This window comes from Hyla sarda, chromosome 10 (assembly GCF_029499605.1).
Source record: "Hyla sarda isolate aHylSar1 chromosome 10, aHylSar1.hap1, whole genome shotgun sequence".
Classification (NCBI taxonomy): domain Eukaryota; kingdom Metazoa; phylum Chordata; class Amphibia; order Anura; family Hylidae; genus Hyla; species Hyla sarda.
The window spans coordinates 111,697,570-111,717,763 of record NC_079198.1 but is presented as its reverse complement, the minus strand read 5'-3'; the positions used below and the strand labels follow the sequence as shown (position 1 = coordinate 111,717,763).

Sequence of the window (20,194 nt, the reverse complement as noted above, 5' to 3'; positions counted from 1 at the left end):
ACCAATTCTACTTTGCAGTGACATCAGTCATTTTACCCAAAAATCTACGGCGAAACGGGAAAAAAAATAATTTTGCGACAAAATTGAAGAAAAAATGCAATTTTGAAGTTTTTGGGGGCTTCCGTTTCTACACAGTACATTTTTCGGTAAAAATGACACCTTATCTTTATTCTGTAGGTCCATACGATTAAAATGATACCCTACTTATATAGGTTTGATTTTGTCGGACTTCTGGAAAAAATCATAACTACATGCAGGAAAATGTATACGTTTAAAATTGTCATCTTCTGACCCCTATAACTTTTTAATTTTTCCGCATATGGGGCGGTATGAGGGCTCATTTTTTGCACCATGATCTGACGTTTTTATTGGTACCATTTTTGTATTGATCAGACTTTTTGATTACTTTAAAAAAAAATTTCATGATATAAAAAGTGACCAAAAATACGCTATTTTGGACTTTGGAATTTTTTTGCACGTACGCCATTGACCGGGCAGTTTAATTAATTATATATTTTTATCATTCAGACATATCTGCACGCGGTGAGATCACATATGTTTATTTTTATTTACAGTTTTTTTTTTTTATTCAATGGGAAAAGGGGGGTGATTCTATCTTTATGAACTTTTTTTCACTTTTTTTTGCAGTGTTATAGCTCCCATAGGGAGCTATAACACTGCACACACTGATCTTTTACATTGATCAATGGTTTCTCATAGGTAACCATTGATAGATGATTCTGCCGCTTGACTCCTCATGCCTGGATCTCAGGCACGGAGCAGTAATTCGGCGATCGGACACCAGGAGGCAGGTAGGGGCCCTCCTGCTGTGTCTCAGCTGTTCGGGATGCTGCGATTTCACCGCGGCAATCCCGAACAGCCCCCTGAGTTTCACTTTAGACGCGGCGATCAACTTTGAACACCACGTCTAAAGGGTTAATAGCGCGCGGCACCGTGATCAGTGCTGCGTGCTATTAGCCATGTCCCGACCCGCTATGACGGGTGTAGACGGGAAGCAAGCACATGCGCAGTGGAGTCCTGAAATCAGTGGGGAGGAGAGGGAGATGATGAGGGAGAACATGAATATTCATAAGCCGGGCAGTGCTGCGTGCCTGTTATGACACAGTGCCAGATGAAGGCGGTAACCCCGCCTGTGCCAGTTAGCAGCTCATTTGCATATCAAGAAGAAAGAAGATAATGGGTGAACAGCGCAGCAGATCCGGGCATGGTATGCGTCAAACTAGACAGCGCCCCCCGCACTACCAGCCAGTATTGCTGGTTAGTGCGGGGGGGGGGGAGCAAGCTGACAGTTTTCCTTTAAGGATCTATTTACACGTACAGTATCCTGCGCAGATTTGATGCGCAGGATTTGAAGCTGTATTTAGTCATTTAGTTTACATTGAAATCTGCAACATAAAATCCTGTGCATCAAATTTGCACAGGATACTGTACGTGTGAATAGACCCTAAAAAATGTTTTACCTGTAAAAACTGTCAATAACCATATTGCAAACACGCAGTAAAAAAACTGTCGCTACACTATCGCTACATGAAAACCCAAACAAAGGTCATATTTAATCAAACCGGGTAGTACAGTACCACATTTTTGTGACCATATTACAGCCTCAAGTTTTCAACCAATGCAGGTTTAATCCCCCAAACTAAAAGCATCATAGATCTCTCTCAAATCTCTCTTTAAAGGGGTACTCCGCTGCTCAGCGTTTGGAACAAACTTCTTAACGCTGGAGTCGGGAGCTTGTGACGTCATAGCCCCACCCCTCATTACGTCACACCTTGCCCCCTCAATGCAAGTCTATAGTTTTGCATTGAGGGGGCAGGGTATGACAATGAGGGGGTGGGGCTATGACATCACGAGCTCCCGGCTCCAGCGTTCAGAACAGTTTGTTCCAAAGGCTGAGCAGCGGAGTACCCCTTTAAAGGGGTACTCCGGTGGAAAACTTTTTCTTTTAAATGAACTGGTGCCAGAAAGTTAAACAGATTTGTAAATTACTTCTAGTACTTTTTAGCAGCTGTTTGCTACAGGGGAAAATCTTTTTTCTGTTGTTCACAGTGCTCTCTGCTGACACCTGAGAAAATCCTGGGAGAAAATCCCAATAGCAAACCGATGCTGCTCTGGACAGTTCCCGACACGGACAGAGGTGTCAGCAGAGAGCACTGTGGATAAGACAAAAAAGAAATTCAAAAAGTAAAGAATTTCCTCTGTAGCATACAGCTGCTAAAAAGTACAGGAAGGATAAAGATTTTTTTAATAGAAGTCATTTACAAATCTGTTTAACTTTCTGGCACCAGGTCATTTAAAAAAAAAAAAAAAAAAAAAAAGTTTTCCACTGGGGTACCCCTTTAAGGCCTCTGGCCCTGACTTCATATTGTCAGTCACTTTCCTCCAGATTGGCCCAGATTTATCGAACCGTGTGAGAGAAAAAATAGTGTATTTCCCACAGCAACCAATCACAGCTCAGGTTTCACTTTACCAGAGCTTGTTAGCTGAGCTGATAGAAAACAGAAGGAAGACAAAAAAACGGGGCGCTCTCTCGTATGCTGTCGTTTGGTGGAAAAGGGGGACCCACCACCTCACCTAATGTGCTGTTCCGACCTGCTGAGGGGATGCAGGGAGGTGTGGGTAGAGATCAGTGGGTGCAGTGTGCAGCTCTATCTCCCCTATCCATGTCCCTTAGGGTACGGAATCGTAGAGGAAGAATGGGTAGATAAAGGTGAGGACTTTTGTAGAGCGCTCCCGCTGTCAAAGGACGGAGTCAAGACGCCACAGCTGCACAAGACAATTTATTGTAATATTTTTGGACTCAAGCACAGCCGGCACCCCAGGACACAGCGATTTTATCCTTTTGTGGACCTGATGAAGGTGCATGTGAGCGCCGAAACGCGTTGTCCAAAAATATTTCAATAAATTGCCCTGTGCACCCGTGGCGTCTTGAGTCCGTCCTTTGACAGCAGGAGCGCTCTACATAGGTCCCCACCTTTATCTACCCATTCTTCATGTTAGCTGAGCTGTGATTGGTTACTGTGGGAAAATCTCTTTTTTCTCTCACGCAGTTTGATAATCCTGACCATTGTAAGCGCCGCAGGGATTTCCTACCCCATGTCCAGTGATATAAGGCAGATTGTGGATGTAATAATTGCAAAACTCTGCAATGATGAGAACTTTATTCCAAGAATACAACAAAAATATAGACTTTCTGCAAACCTGATGCCTAAGAAAGAAACGCTCACTAATTCAATGGAGTTTAGACACAGTAAATAATAATTCACAGAGCGGTGACTTATTTATGGCTATATAAAGGGGTATGGGGGGGTTAGGGGCTACTCAGGGTTACAGTTTTCTCATTCTCTCCCTGGGGTGGGACAGACATTATTAATGGTCACAGGGTTATGTTACTTTTTACCTTCCTGGGGCGGGAGTGTTTGGTAGGCATATAGTGAGCATAGTTATACACGGGGAGGGGACCAGACCATATCTATTCATAGCTGACATCAGTAACAAGTGACCCTTTACCTAGGGTTGAAATAAAATTAAGAATAGGGGAGCCACGTCAAGAGGCGATAACATGGAGCGTCCACAGCATTAGGGAACATCATTATAAATGTCATGTTTCATATACACAACAAACCCAATATGGATTAAATAGCAGTTCTTTATTCCTCTGCGTTCCTCCTCACATTTAGGAAGGACACCAATGGGGACGAACGGTACAGGATTATGACATCACTGATTACAACATAAAAACGCTCATTTAACAGTGGAGTGCAGGAGTGTCATGTCCATGTGTATTGCTAGTTGTGTGTGTACTGAAGTTATTGTGTCCTTACTAGAATTTGGTTTTCTTTAATTTTTTTTTTTTTTTTTTGTCTTTTGAAAAAATAAAACAGTCCGCTGTCCAGCAGGGGTCTGCCTAATAAGAATGAAGTTCTCTTTCCACGTGAACCCTCCCGTTACCCCCTGGCAGCACCTCACTCCGCATGGACTTTCGCTTCTGACCTCTGTAGGGACAACTCTGCAGCTAGGAAAGCTCCCTGACCCAATGCAGTCGCATAGGTCCGGCCATGTGGAAGGGGGAAGGCATTTGGGTTAGATTGGCTTGTTGATCGATGGTGGGGGATGGAATGGTAATCTGCCACGTTATCATACTGGGATAATGTGCCTATAGAGCTGTGCAGCTTTCCGTGGAGTGTTTGGTAGGGATAGAAGATGGCAGGGTCTCTCTCCAAAGTCTCTGTGTTGTGGCCTCTGAGGCTGTGGCTCCTCTCTGGTTTGGGTGGAGCGGTAGCAGACTGAGCCTTGTCCTCTCTGTAACAGTCTCTGTGTGAGCTGTCAGGCAGTCTGGCAAGTGAGCGCTCTTTGTCCTCTGTCAGTCTCTTTTCCTTGTGATTAAGTCTTATTGGTTCCTGTGAGTTCACATTGTATTTGCTGTTAGACTGATATGTGGGCTCAGAAGGCAGTGGCAATGTTTTAGAGCTGTATTCAGCAGGTGGGAACGTAGGACCATTCCGTCCATCAGATGACTGTCTATGTCCAGCATCGTGCTGCGGTGGATTCCGGAGCTCAGAGGGAAAGTCATGCTGCAAGCGATTCCTAGTCCCTCCGCTCTGCTTCTGGGGTAGCGATGGTTTATCCTGGGGCCCATTTCCATAAGTCGGGAGAGGATGTGCCAGGCGCTCATCAGCCTCGGCTTTTCCTGTGTAGCGAACATCTTTAGATTCAGCAACACTTAGAAGCCCTGGAGTTTTCCCTGGGTCAGACCTGCTTCTCAAATGTATGACATCCAGTCCTGCTATATCCTCCACCAAGGACGGGGTAACGTTATCGTACTGAGACATCACAGGTCCCTTAGATCTTTGACGTGCTCGGTTGTCGCGTCTCAGAGACTGTAATCTGTACCTGTCCATGTCCTCCATATCCCAGGAGATGTGAAGAGGTCTAGAATGTTCTGGGGGTAACGCAGGGGGGACATCTCTGCTAATAAAATTGTGCTCACGCAGGCTGCCTCTGGGATATGGTGCCAACACTTGTGAACGATATGTGGACTTGGGTGGCAATCTTGTAGTATAAGACGCAAAGTCACGACTAGGATAGAGTTGGTACTGACGCAAACGCAATGTGCTGTAAGGGTCCATATCATAGAAAGTGCCATCTGAAGAGTAATAAGTGGTGCTGCCCGAGAAGGGACTGTATCGATAATGTACCCTACCATTTTCAAAGTAAGGCTGCAGCTGAGTAACATGATAATCTGAGGAAGAACTGAAGGGTGGGCATGCTTTGTACTGGTAAACAGAGCGTGGGCAATATGCAGGCTCATCATCTGGTGGGACCTCTGTTCTAGAAATAGGAACTGTACGCATTGGAGGAGGAGGAGGTTGTATAGGCACATGCAAGGACTGGACCCGTCTTATGGTCGGATACGGTGGAGCTTCCTCTGAGTAGGTGCGTAGACTTGGACTTATGGATGATATATAATCTGTCCGACTCCTTGTACGAGAATGCTGTAGTCCTGGGTGCTTGGCCTGGTTGATATAGGTGCCATAAAGTGTAGAATTTGAAGAAGGCGTCTCACAGCGGGATACGTATGGTTGTGTCGGCGGCATATGCAGTGGAGCACTTTCTGCTTTATAAGACTTTGGCACTACAGATGGTTTAGGATGCACAAAAGCATCAAATGCCTCACTGAGATTTTCTGCTTCCACCGGAGATGGATATGGGTTTCTGTAGGCAAGCTCTGTGCTCTCAGGCTTATTGGAGGGTTGATATGAGTGTCTGTATCCTTCCCCAATGTCAAGCTTTTCTTCTGCTTTAGGCTGAGAAGGATAAGGATGTCTGTAGCTGGCACCTTGCTCCATCAGGCTCTCTGACTTCATATGAGATGAATAGTTGTGTCTGGGCAGAGCATCCTCAAGAGATGATGGCAGGGTGATTGTACTCAGGAAGGAGTGGTAATTGCTCGCTGTGATGGTATCATTGTAGTTGGAGTGCAGGGCAGTGGCCAGACGAGAATCCATGGTTCTGACTGGGGGCGCTGGTGGTCCGGTACTGTGAGTAGGATGGGAAGGAAAGGACTCTGAGCGCTGGCTAAAGAGAGGCCTTGGGCTAGGTGTATCCAAGGAAGGGGATGGAGTGCAGAATTCTGCGGGGTAACTGGAGTTGGCTTCACATGGCCTGGGAGGTGTCATCTCATCAGGGAACATCGATCCTGGGACCTTAAACACAAACAAACTTGGTTAGGAACATCTAAGAAATGAAATTATCATCTCCATGAATAAAAGGGGATTTCATCTGCAGATTTAGTCACTGTAGCTGCTAATGCACTTGCTAAAACAGCAGCCTGTGAATAGGTATAAAAGCAGGAAGGGCAAATCTCTGCAAAAGCACCGTGAAAGTAATAGGGTTTTCTTACCATTGCTTGAGATGTAGCTGAGCTGAGTTAAAGGGGTATTCCAGGCCCAAACTTTTTTTTTATTTATCAACTGGCTCCGGAAAGTTAAACAGATTTGTAAATTACTTCGATTAAAAAATCTTTATCCTTCCAATAGTTATTAGCTTCTGAAGTTGAGTTGTTATTTTCTGTCTAACTGCTCTCTGATGACTCACGTCCCGGGAGCTGTGCAGTTCCTATGGGGATATTCTCCTATCATGCACAGCTCCCGGGACGTGACATCATCATTGAGCAGTTAGACAGAAAACTTCAGAAGCTAATAACTATTGGAAGGATTAAGATTTTTTAATAGAAGTAATTTACAAATCTGTTTAACTTTCCGGAGCCAGTTGATATATATAAAAAAGTTTTTGCCTGGAATACCCCTTTAATGTTTCAACTAGAGATGGGCGAACTTACAGTAAATTCAATTGGTCACGGACTTCTCGGCTCGGCAGTTGATGACTTATCCTGCATAAATTAGTTCAGCATTCAGGTGCTCCGGTGAGCTGGAAAAGGTGGATACATTCCTAGGAAAGAGTCTCCTAGGACTGTATCCATCTTTTCCAGCCCACGGGAGCACCGTAAAGCTGAACTAATTTATGCAGGAAAAGTCATCAACTGCCGAGCCGAGAAGTTCGTGACGAATCTAATTTACTGTAAGTTCGCTCATCTCTAGTTTCAACCAGTGATTCGATTGGGCTGTTACATAGGACTGCAGGCTTTATTTGTACTTTCATAAATACCCAGAATATCCCTTTATTTTATAATGGTGCTCAGTCAGTTACTGAAAATAAAAATGCTATACTTACCTTCCTCGCTCCCCTGCCATCACCGCTACCAGGTCCAACTGCACTGCACTTCTGGGTCAACAATTGGAACTGTCCACTCAGCAAAATAGTGGCGGGGGCAGGACACAGCTCTGACCACTAATAGGCTGAGCATGCGGTTTGAAAGTGTTGATCCTGAAAGTAGTTTGCAGCAGGACTAGAGCTCTGTAAAAATGGTGGCCGCAGGAGAGCACCTGCCTGAGCACCATTATAATAAATAAAATAATACTCCACAGAATGCTCCTTTATGCTCTATTCACACTTACAGTATTCTGTGCAGATTTTCTGCGCAGGATTTTCTGCTGCAGATTTCAATGTAAACTGAGCACAGCTTGTAATCCTGTGCATCAAATCTGCGCAGAATACTGTACGTGTGAATAGACTCTTAAAGAGATATTCCAGCCTCTAACACTTATTCTTTATTCAAAAGATTGGAGACCATATTCTGATCACAGGGTTTATCTGCTGGGATAGTGCACTGAGTCTCCCATTAGAAGTGATGGTCATTTGTGTACAGTACTGCTCCATTTAGTCTCTATGGGAGCTGCCGGAGATAACAGAGTACAGCACTTTTTTATATATCATCTGGCTCCAGAAAGTTAAACAGATTTGTAAATGACTTCTATTAAAAAATCTTAATACTTTCAGTACTTATGAGCTGATTAAGTTGAGTTGTTCTTTTTTGTCTAAGTGCTCTCTGATGATACCTGTCTCGGGAACCGCCCAGTTTAGAAGCAAATCCCCATAGCAAACCACTTCTACTCTGTGCAGTTCCTGAGACAAGCAGAGATGTCAGCAGAGAGCACTGTTGTCAGACAGAAAACAACAACTTCAGCAGCTGATAATTATTGAAAGGATTAATAGAAGTAATTTAGAAATCTGTTTAACTTTCTGGAGCCAGTTGATATAAAAAAAAAAAAAAAAAAAAGTTTTTTCTTGGAATACCCCTTTAAGCATGTGCAACTTTCTCTCCAATGGGAGTATCGAGACCATATTCTTGATACCCCAAGGGGTCTGAGCTTATCCCCTATCCTATAGACCAGTGGTCTTCAACCTGCGGACCTCCAGATGTTTCAAAACTACAACTCCCAGCATGCCCAGACAGCCAACGGCTGTCTGGGCATGCTGGGAGTTGTAGTTTTGAAACATCTGGAGGTCCGCAGGTTGAAGACCAATGCTATAGACTATCCTTTTAATGCAATATATTTGTGTAAAAAATAGACAGTAAAGTTGTGTGCAAGAAGGATCTCTCCATTTACATCACGTTTGGCTACTAGATTAGATGTATATGTCAGGATTAGAGATGAGCGAAGTTACAGTGATTCGATTCGTCACAAACTTCTCAGCTCGGCAGTTGCTGACTTTATCCTGCATAAATGAGTTCAGCTTTCAGGTGCTCCGGTGGGCTGGAGACTCTCCCCTAGGACTGTATCCACGTCGTCCAGCCCACCGGAGCGCCTGAAAGCTGAACTCATTTATGCAGGATAAAGTCAGCAACTGCCGAGCTGAGAAGTTTGTGACGAATCGAATCACTGTAACTTCGCTCATCTCTAGTCAGGATATCTCCCTTTGTCATTTGCAGGCTGGCATACAGCATGAGATCTATTTTGCTCTGTTTAAGAAAATGCAGCCTACTATACCATCCTATACAATTTAGTGGCTTTTTGTTTTCCTTCAAGGTCAGTTCCCGAAATATACATCATATTATTAAAAACACAGTGTGAATAGAACTTAAAGGGATATTCCAGGAAAAAAAACTTTTTTTTATATATCAACTGGCTCCAGAAAGTTAAACAGATTTGTAAATTACTTCTATTAAAAAATCTTAATCCTTTCAGTACTTATGAGCTTCTGAAGTTAAGGTTGTTCTTTTCGGTCTAAGTCCTCTCTGATGACACCTGTCTCGGGAAACGCCCAGTTTAGAAGCAAATCCCCATAGCAAATCCTCTTCTAAACGCGCCGTTTCCCGAGACACGTGTCATCATAGAGCACTTAGACAGAAAAGAACAACCTTAACTTCAGAAGCTCATAAGTACTGAAAGGATTAAGATTTTTTAATAGAAGTGATTTACAAATCTGTTTAACTTTCTGGTGCCAGTTGATATATAAAAACATTTTTTTTCCTGGAATACCCCTTTAACCTCTTAAGGACTCAGCCCATTTTGGCCTTAAGGACTCAGACAATTTAATTTTTACGTTTTCATTTTTTCCTCCTCGCCTTCTAAAAATCATAACTCTTTTATATTTTCATCCACAGACTAGTATGAGGGCTTGTTTTTTGCGCGACCAGTTGTCCTTTGTAATGACATCACTCATTATATCATAAAATGTATGGCGCAACCAAAAAACACTTTTTGTGGGGAAATTAAAATTTTGCTAATTTTGGAAGGTTTCGTTTTCATGCCGTACAGTTTATGGTAAAAATGACATGTGTTCTTTATTCTGAGGGTCAATACGATTAAAATGATACCCATTATTATATACTTTTATATTATTGTTGCGCTTAAAAAAAAATCACAATCTTTTTAACCAAATGAGTACGTTTATAATCCCTTTATTTTGATGACCTCTAACTTTTTTATTTTTCCGTATAAGCAGCGGTATGATACCACATTTGCATATAAAAAACTTTTAATAAATTTTTTATATTTTTTTTTTTATAAAATGTATTAAAAAAGTAGGAATTTTGGACTTTTTTTTTTCGTTCACGCCGTTCACCATACGGGATCATTAACATTTTATTTTAATAGTTCGGACATTTACGCACGCGGCGATACCAAATATGTCTATAAAAAATGTTTTTTACACTTTTTGGGGGTAAAATAGGAAAAAACGGACGTTTTACTTTTTTATTGGGGGAGGGGATTTTTCACTTTTTTTTTACTTTTACATTTTTTTTTTACACTTGAATAGTCCCCATAGGGGACTATTCATAGCAATACCATGATTGCTAATACTGATCTGTTCTATGTATAGGACATAGAACAGATCAGTGTTTTCGGTGATCTTCTGCTCTGGTCTGCTCGATCACAGACCAGAGCAGGAGACGCCGGGAGCCGCACGGAGGAAGGAGAGGGGACCTCCGTGCGGCGTTATGAATGATCGGATCCCTGCAGCAGCGCTGCGGGCGATCCGATCGTTCATTTAAATCGTGCACTGCCGCAGATGCCGGGATCTGTATTGATCCCGGCACCTGAGGGGTTAATGGCGGACGCCCGCGAGATCGCGGGCGTCGGCCATTGCCGGCGGGTCCCTGGCTGCGATCAGCAGCCGGGATCAGCCGCGCATGACACGGGCATTGCTCCGATGCCCGCGGTTATGCACAGGACGTAAATGTACGTCCTGGTGCGTTAAGTACCACCTCACCAGGACGTACATTTACGTCCTGCGTCCATAAGGGGTTAAAGGGGTACTCCAGCCCTGAGACATCTTATCCCCTATCCAAAGGATAGGGGATAAGATGTCTTACCGCAGGGGTCCCGCTGCTGGGGACCCCGGCAATCTTGTATTCGCCACCCACCTGTTTGAGCTGCACGCCGCGGTGCCAGCTCACAAACAGTTGGGTAGCGACCACGGGGCCGCCCCCGCTATGCAAGTCTATGGGAGGGGGCGTGACGGCCTCCCATAGACTTGCATAGCCCTCTCCAAGTGGCACAGCAGCAAGTCACAAGCACATTGCATAAATATTTTGGGTAAAGGACCAAAGTTGCCATATAGCCCTAACCTAAGGGATTGCTATACAAATCTCTACTGTTTCCTGTAAAGAGCTGCAGACACACTGACGTGATGTGCTCTGTACCTGTGAGGAGGGACTGAGTCCTGGGGTGACCGTGGACGGACTTTCTCCTGGTAAAGTGTTGTGACTTCTCACTGGACTGTACTGGATGGTGGTGATGGAGAAGGACGATGTGCTGGGGGTGTTTGCTGTAGTAGGAACAGGACTTGTCTCAGGGGATACAGATGCCGCTGGCATTAGGGAAGGAGAAAGTATTGGTGGTGGAAAATCTGGAGGAGGGAAATCTGGAGGAGGAAAATCTGGGGGAGGCTCTTCTTCTGGTGGAGGAGGCAGAGGAAACTCCATAAACTGCAGGTAGGGGGGTCTCCTCTGACTGGAAGCTTGTTGTGCAGACTCCGCTAATGCTAAGGCCAGCATACGAGCAGCATTTTTAGGAGGTGGTGGAGGAGGAATGAAGGAAACGCTGGTAACTGGGACAGGATCCAATGGAGACTCCACCGCAGAAAATCCTGGTTAATAGAAAGAAAAAAACAATATTTCACATTCACTAAAAAGTTACAGACTGTTGTCAGTGTTATGGAAAATAATATATCATACACAATATTGGACCAGTGCAGAAACATTCACCCATCCACTGTATGCAGAGCTGTGACTATAAACCACCCTGGGAGAAGAGCATTAAAGGGGTACTCCCGTGGAAAACTTACATTTTTTTTAAATCAACTGGTGCCAGAAAGTTAAGCAGATTTGTAAATTACTTTTATTAAAAAATCTTAATCCTTCCAATACATTTTAGGGGCTGTATACTACAGAGGAAATGCTTTTCTTTTTGGATTTCTCTGATGTCACAACCACAGTGCTCTCTGCTGACCTCTGCTGTCCATTTTAGGAACTGTCCAGAGCAGCATATGTTTGCTATGGGGATTTTCTCCTGCTCTGGACAGTTCTAAAAATGGTCAGCAGAGAGCACTGTGGTTGTGACATCAGAGAAATCCAAAAAGAAAAGCATTTCTTCTGTAGTATATAGCCCCTAAAAAGTACTGGAAGGATTAAGATTTTTTTTTAATAGAAGTAATTTACAAATCTGTTTAACTTTCTGGCACCAGATGATTTAAAAAAAATTTCCACGGGAGTACCCCTTCTAAATTGTCCGGTAAAATGTATTATTTTCCTATCGTTTCAAGCCTGCCTAATTAAATAACAAAAACTTACCTTCCTCACTTCCTAGTAGTCTCATATATAGCAATAGCGTTTGCAGCCAGGGAAACTGACAGTGCCATTTGCCAACCACTGGCCGAGGTAGGACAACGCTAAGGCCAGTGATTGGCTGAGCAGTGCTGCGACAATGCGTCCTGATACTAGAGAAAGTAAGTTGGAGGGGTACTCCGCTGCTCAACGTTTGGAACAAAGTGTTCCAAACGCTGGAGCCGGGAGCTTGTGACGTCATAGCCCTGCCCATTGTGTTACACCCCGCCCCCTTAATGCAAGACTATGGGAGGGGGTGTGGCGGCTGTCACGCCCCCTCCCATAGTCTTGCACTGAGGGGGTGGGGCTATGACATCACGAGCTCCCGGCGCCGGCTCCAGCGTTAAGAACAGTTTGTTCCAAACGTTGAGCAGTGGAGTACCCCTTTAAGTATGTGCAACTTTCTCTATAATGGGAGACTCAAGACCATATTCTTGATACCGAAGGGGTCTGAGCTTATCCCCTATCCTGTCGTGCCCCCTCCCATAGACTTGTATTGAGGGGGCAGGGCGTGACATTATGAGCTCTTAGCTCCAGTGTTCGGAAGTTTGCTTCAAACGCTGATCAGCGGAGTACCCTTTTTAAAGTTTTTGTTGTTTTATTAGGCAGGTTGGGAACAATAATACAATAATAAATATCACTGGACAACCCCTTTTAAGTTCTTATGTATCTGCTGTAAGTTCTGCACTAGCAGAGTCCAGAGAAGATAGAAGCTCTCTGCTGCAGTAGAGTCCGGATTTCTTTCTTACTAGCCTCTGTATGAGGTTTATGAACTGATATGTACGGTTAGGAAATAATACTTGTGTAAGCAAAGTATAAACATTAATCACAAGTTACTAGTGTCAACATCGAAATGTAGTTAAAACTGCATAGGTGAATTACACAAGGTCTCCTGTAGCTTTAACTTTATTTTCTTACTTGGATAAAGGCTTCTGCACGGATATAAAATGTTGCTGCAGAGGCTTTACCCAATGCAGGGGTACAATAACCTGCCCCACTCCCTGCCCCTCCGAATCTATATTGCAGGCTATAAGGCTCCGTGAGATGAAGAGGGCTATTCTCATTAACTGACTTGTATGGGAGAGTATTGTGGGCATGCTCGAGGACCTCTGCAGCAGTCAGTGGCAGAGAAGTGTGCTGTGTCAAAGGGTGTACATACTGTACAAACAGACTACGTGATTGCTATGGGGCTCTTGAGGAGGGAGTGAGAGGGTCCAGCCCTAGTTGGTGCCATTGTATTTGCTACTGGTAGGAAACTGTGGAAGACTTTTCTCCCTGGGAATTACATTTTCAGCAAAATGCCAGACATTTCTGTCCATGCGGAAAAAATCTGATGCCATAATAAGAAGTCCATTACTTTCTTTGCTATGGGTTCTTCCATGTATGTAAGGTAGATTGTAGTCGACATGCTCTGTGATCTGTGTAAAGGTCAGAATGCAGGAAGGGAGCTGTAGGCATTGCCTGTTGTCTGATTTACTAAGAGTGTTCTGTAGTTTTCTTTGTGGGTTTTAATTAGGGATCGACCAATACTGATTTTTTAAGGCCGATACCGATAATCTGCGACCTTTCAGGCCGACAGCCGATAACTTATACCGATATTCCGGTATAAGTTATCGGCTATTCCCCCTGGCCCCGCATATCAATGATTTAAAGCGGGCACTTTAAATCAATGAACTGCGGTGGCTTTTGCGGGGCCAGAAACCGCCACCCGCTTCTCTCCCCCTTCCTGTCCTGGGGTCCTCCCTAGTCCAACCACAACCGCTGCCCCATCCCCGGGGTCTACGCTACTTCTGGCTCCGGCGGCATCCTGAGCTGTCACTGTGCGCACTGACAGTGACATCGCGTTGAGGATGTCACTCGTCATTGTGCTGCGCAGGACGCCACAGGAGCCAGAAGTAGCGTGGACCCCGGGAACAGGTAATTATAAAACCGGGGTTGGGGGAGGAAATGGGGCAGCGGCGACGGTGGTGGTCTCTGGCCGGGGAGGGACATAAGAAAATTAAGGGAAGTGAATAAAATATAACTTTTAATATATTAATAAAATGAGTTAAACATGTATCTGTGAGCAGTGGTGGACCAATTGTAGCATTTGTCCACTCAATAACACATACCATATACTAACTGTTAATTTAGTGCCTGTAATTAACCAAGGTGTATAATAACCATGTCGCAACAAACCCAACGCATTTCCATCCCTCTTTATAGGGGGAACTTACTCAGGGGTTAAAGGAATACATATAGGTGAGACCATTTGTCTCCAACACCTGAAAAGAAATGTAGGCAGGGGCTGTTGATAGTACACAGCCCCTGCTATGGACAATATTGGCACATAAATCAGAGCGCCCCACTTCTTGTGGGGTAAAAAGCACAAACACTGTCCGGCCGGATCCTGTGATCTTATTTAGACAGTTCGCCGCCTCGCTCAGTCCTCGTGCGCACCCGCAGTGGCGGGGATCCGTACTCGGTTACCGGCTTCTAAGCGCCCTCGGGGAGGGACATTATCGGCAAGGTAATTGCCGATACCGATGATGTCCAAAATCGTGAATATCGGTTGATAATATCGGCCGAACCGATAATCGGTCGATCCCTATTTTTAATTCCCTACAATTTTTTTTTCCATGTTATTTAATAAGGTTTCCCTACATCTGCTCTGATCTGTGGGGTTTTCCTCAACTCAAATCCACATTTTCTGTGGAAACCTTAGTAAATATGTTGGGTTTTTGTGAAAATGTCAGGGACACGCCCCTTTCCTGATGGCCATGCTCCTTTTTCGGGTTCTCTCTGTTAAATGGAAAGTGGTTGGGGTTCTTTTCAATTCTGGTGCACATTTGGTGCAGACAGAATTTCTGGCACAATGAGCCAGAATCTGGTGAACAACCCGACAAAACACGTCAGGTTTACAATAGTAAATCAGGGCCTGTGTGCTCATTTTATACAACTTTTACCATTCATATACCATATAAAAGGATTGTGCTTCAATATCTCTGCACACCTAGGTAACACAAGTGACCTTCTGCAAGGTGTTTGCTTGGATCTTACTGAAGAGCCAAATAGATTGTTATATCAGTCACACATATACATTTAAAAAGGATTTTAACTGAAATAATCCAGATATTCTGATAAAGCAGCTCAGAAGTGTACAGTCAATTTTACAAGACCAGAAGTAGAAGACAGAGCATTTACTTTGGGCCCTTGGCCCCTTCTGACAATATATATATATATATATATATATATATATATATATATATATATGTTCTTCGGCTGTCAAATCATCACTGTCAGATTAACCCCTTAAGGACTCAGCCTTTTTCGTTTTTTGCATTTTCATTTTTTCCTCCTTACCTTTTAAAAATCATAACCCTTTCAATTTTCCACCTAAAAATCCATATGATGGCTTATTTTTTGCGTCACCAATTCTACTTTGTAATGACGTCAGTCATTTTACCCAAAAATCTACGGCGAAAAAATTATCATTGGGCGACAAAACTAAAGAAAAAACACCATTTTGTAACTTTTGGGGGCTTCCGCTTCTACGCAGTACATATTTCGGTACAAATAACACCTTATCATTATTCTGTAGGTCCATACGGTTAAAATGATCCCCTACTTATATAGGTTTGATTTTGTTGTAAGGAAAAAATCATAACTACATGCAGGAAAATTTGACCCCTATAACTTTTTTATTTTTCTGCGTATGGGCCGGTATGAGGGCTCATTTTTTTTGCAACGTGATCTGAAGTTTTTATTAGTACCATTTTTGTTTTGATTGGACTTTTTGATCGCTTTTTATTCATTTTTTAATGGTATAAAAAGTGACCAAACGATGCTATTTTGGACTTTTTTCACGTGTACGCCATTGACCATGCGGTTTAATTATATATTTTTATAGTTCCGACATTTACACACACGGCGATACCACATATGTTTATATTTTTATTGAAAAAAATTTTTTTTATGGGAAAAGGAGGCGATTCTGACTTCTATTAGGGAAGGGGTTAAATCACTTTTTTGTTAACACTTTTATTTTTAAACAATGTTTTAGCCCCCATTACACACACTGATTTCTTACACTGTTCACTGCCATGCATTAACATGGCACTGATCAGTGTTAACGCCGCTCGATTGCTCCTGCCTGGATCTCAGGCACGGAGTCGTCATTTGCCGATAGGACACGCAGGAGGCAGGTAGAGATCCTGCTGGTGTCCTGCAAGCTGTTTGGGACACCGTGACGGTCCCGGACAGCCCGACTGAGCTGCCGGGATGCTTTCGGTTTCACTTCAGATGTGTTGGTCCAATTAGATCGCCGCGTATGAAGGGTTAATACCGGGCATCACCGTGATCGGTGATGTCCGGTATTAGCCGCGGGTCCCGGCTGTTGATGGCCGCCGGGACCGACCCGATGTGACGCGGAGTCACCCCATGACCCCGCATTATATCGCGGAAGCCGGTGCAGGACGTAGATGTATGTCCGGTGTCGTTCAGGAGTAAGGAATTCACGTAACTTAGTTCAGCAAGTAGTATGGGACAGATAGACACACACTGCTGTTTTAGAGCAGTAAGGAACTGAAAGTAGACATGAAAGTTACTAAAAATGTAGCTCAACTCTACAAATCAAAATCCTCCAGACTGAAGGGGGCAGTAGTGAGCTGTGGCTGCTTCTCTGTAAGCTCATGCAGGTTTGTGCTTCCTTTTTATGAAAACCTAAATGGCTCTCTGTGTGTTTCACTGCTCCCACAACCGTTTATTTTCTTTGTGACTGTGCGGTACACTGTAATTTGTATCTGCTAATGCTACAAAGTACAGAAGGTTTCATCTTCCGCCTGCTGCTGGTTTCATCATTTTAGCAGCGTCCTAATAATACAGTTGCATAACATGATGTTATCTCTACACAAAGTGAGCCGGCAGGTTCTGTGCATTGATTACTACATACCTGGGGGTGTCGGCAGGCTGGGAACACAAGTATTCTCGATTCCTAATAATTCCATGTTCTGAGATGATCCAGCTATGTGGCTGCTACTGAACTCCTGGCTGCCAGTAAACAAGTGTTCGGTGCTGCATGCAGCGTGGGGCATTCCTGGAGATGCATTTCCCGCATTGTCTTCTGTCTCAAATCCAGGGCTGTTCCACTGAGAAGTTACAACAGAGTCCTCCGTCCTAGACATTTCTGCAGCTGTTGACGTGGGAAAGTGTTCAGCGTCTGTGTCCACAGATCTGTACATAACGGCTGGAATAGTTGCCAGGTCTCTAGAGCCACTATCCTTGCACCATACAAGAGACTGAGCAGCTCCGCCATTTCCCTGCATAATCTCAATCATTTCTGATACCCGGCTAGGCAGTGAGACAGTGACTGGTTCTGAAATGGTTAATGGTGGAGATCTAATCACTTTGCGCCCCACCTTTGGTGAGAAGGCTTGCACCACCTTTTCGGCAAAAGATGGGCCTTTTGGAATCTTTTCTGCACTGGGACTACGGTCAGGTGTCAGGAAGGGACTGGTGATCCGCTCCTGGTACGGGGACATGGGCTCCGAGCTGTGGCCGCTGGCAGAGGCTTGATGTCCACCTTGTACACGCTCTTTGCTGCTGTTTGGTGAGCAGTCTAGAAGGAAGATATTGTGACTATCCAAGCCCTCGCTGTCTAGTTTGGGTGGGCTGCATTGGAAAGACATTGGGTCAAAATCTAAACTGGCCACTCCGATATCAGGGGGACTCAGATCTTCATCTTCATGGGATCGTGTGGATAACATGGCGGGCATATGAATTAACCCTTCATCCCCATCGCTGTCCTGATCATGAGGCAGGTTATCATAGGAGTTGCAGCGATTACAGCTTTCCAGTAAATCTCCATTATATGAAGCAGATAGAGCATCACTGCTGGATCGTGGGCGCCGAGGACGGAAAAGCTTGGACTCCACTGCAAAAGAAAGACACAATCGTTGTCAGCCAGAGTAAAAAGCTCTACTGTGCTTGGTCTATTGTGTATGAGATCAACTTCTGTCACAACCCAGAAAGCTTGTTAAAGGGGTACTCCGGTGGAAACTTATTTTTATTTTATTTTTTTAAATAAACTGGTGCCAGAAAGTTAAACAGATTTGTAAATTACTTCTATTAAAAAATCTTAATCCTTCCAGTACTTATCAGCTGTTGAATACTACAGAGGAAATTATTTTCTTTTTGGAATACACAGCTCTCTGCTGACATCATGACCACAGTGCTCTCTGCTGACATCTCTGTCCATTTTAGGAACTGTCAAGATAAGGAGAAAATCCCCAGAGAAAACATATGCTGCTCTGGACAGTTCCTAAAATGGACAGAGATGTCAGCAGAGAGCACTGTGGTCCTTATGTCAACAGAGAGCTTGGTGTTCCAAAAAGAAAAGAATTTCCTCTGTTGTATTCAGAAGCTAATAAGTACTGGAAGGATTAAGATTTTTTTAATAGAAGTCATTTACAAATCTGTTTAACTTTCTGGCACCAGTTGATAAAAAAAAAAAAAAAAAAAAAAAAGTTTTCCACCGGAGTACCTCTTTAATCTAACACTGACCTAACAATGGATCTTCCAGAGGGAGAATGAGTATTTAGCCTTTGGAAGTAAAGAATGTTTCTATTCAGTGAAAATCTTAAAGGGGTATTCCAGGAAAAAACTTTTTTTATATATATCAACTGGCTCCAGATTTTTAAATTACTTCTATTAAATTTTTTTAATCCTTTCAGTACTTATGAGCTTCTGAAGTTAAAGTTGTTCTTTTCTGTCTAAGTCCTCTCTGATGACATGTGTCTCGGGAAACGCCCAGTTTAGAAGAGGTTTCCTATGGGGATTTGCTTGTAAAATGGGCGTTTCCCGAGACAGGTGTCATCAGAGAGGACTTAAGACAGAAAAGAACAACCATAACTTCAGAAGCTCATAAGTACTGAAAGGATTAAGATTTTTTAATAGAAGTTATTTTCAAATCTGTTTAACTTTCTGGAGCCAGTTGATATATAGAAAAAAGTTTTTTTCCTGGGTATTAGAGCAACTAATGACTCTCTTCACCATCATATTGACAGCTATACATTGTGGGTGCCCGGTCATTCCCCTGGTGCAGAGCTGCTGGATTTATAGGTTACACTATAGCAGTGGTCTCCAACCTGTGGACCTCCAGATGTTGCAAAACTACAACTCCCAGCATGCCCGGACAGCCAACGGCTGTCCGGGCATGCTGGGAGTTGTAGTTTTGCAACATCTGGAGGTCCGCAGGTTGGAGACCACTGCACAATAGCATGAAGATATAGGGGATCACTGAGGACAGGGTAGTTCACGTTTAAATGTTCATTACTGGAGTGGACCAAAAAAACCTTCCTTTACCCGCACATGAGCCCTGAATATTCTGTCCTGATGTTATTTACAGTAAATATTACTCCTATGAGGGCGGTTGTCAGAAGTGACGTACCATCTGCAGCATGCAGGGAGCTGAGTGACTCTTCACTTTTGGCCGAGCGCATGGTCCCCGTGTCTACTCGTCCGCCTGCAGAGATAAAAAATCCTAAGTCAATAAAACTCTTACAGTCCAGATCACAGATCCAAGCAATAGCTGAGAATATCAAAGAGCCATCCTCACCTGCAAAGGCCATGGCCTTCATCTCGGTTGGTTCACTCGGATTCCGGGTCAGCTTCCTCTTTGACATTGCGGAAGATGATGACGATGATGAGGACTTGCCCAGGTTGAAGAATGATCGCCAGCTGCCCACCGGAGACTTTTTCATCTTGGGGGGTGGTCTTTTTCTTACAGAACAAGAAGGTAACTAAAGGTAACTAAATGACTAACAGTATACAAATAAGACATTTCAATCATCAATATGGTTTAGCAGGAAAAAAAAAAAGATTTTCTGGCCAAAACCAACCAACTAGAGCGCCACTTCTACTTTTAAGGTCATTCCACTTAGTGTGAACACTGGGAAACTCCTG

General features: G+C 43.7%; 1 protein-coding gene across 14 annotated transcripts in view; it reads right to left on the bottom strand.

Annotated features, from left to right (window-relative positions):
* Positions 1-3,850: 3,850 nt before the first annotated feature.
* ARHGAP32 (Rho GTPase activating protein 32) overlaps positions 3,851-20,194 on the bottom strand; it is a 271,432-nt gene continuing 255,088 nt past the window's right edge. For all 14 annotated transcript variants that reach the window (XM_056544167.1, XM_056544165.1, XM_056544166.1 and 11 more), the window contains 5 exons: positions 19,848-20,011; positions 19,680-19,754; positions 17,184-18,164; positions 11,072-11,517; positions 3,851-6,227 (listed from right to left, as the gene is read on the bottom strand). In XM_056544167.1, the coding sequence (XP_056400142.1) occupies positions 3,987-6,227; positions 11,072-11,517; positions 17,184-18,164; positions 19,680-19,754; positions 19,848-20,011 (3,907 nt within the window). In that variant the 3' untranslated portion in view covers positions 3,851-3,986. The remainder of the gene's footprint in view (positions 6,228-11,071; positions 11,518-17,183; positions 18,165-19,679; positions 19,755-19,847; positions 20,012-20,194) is intronic.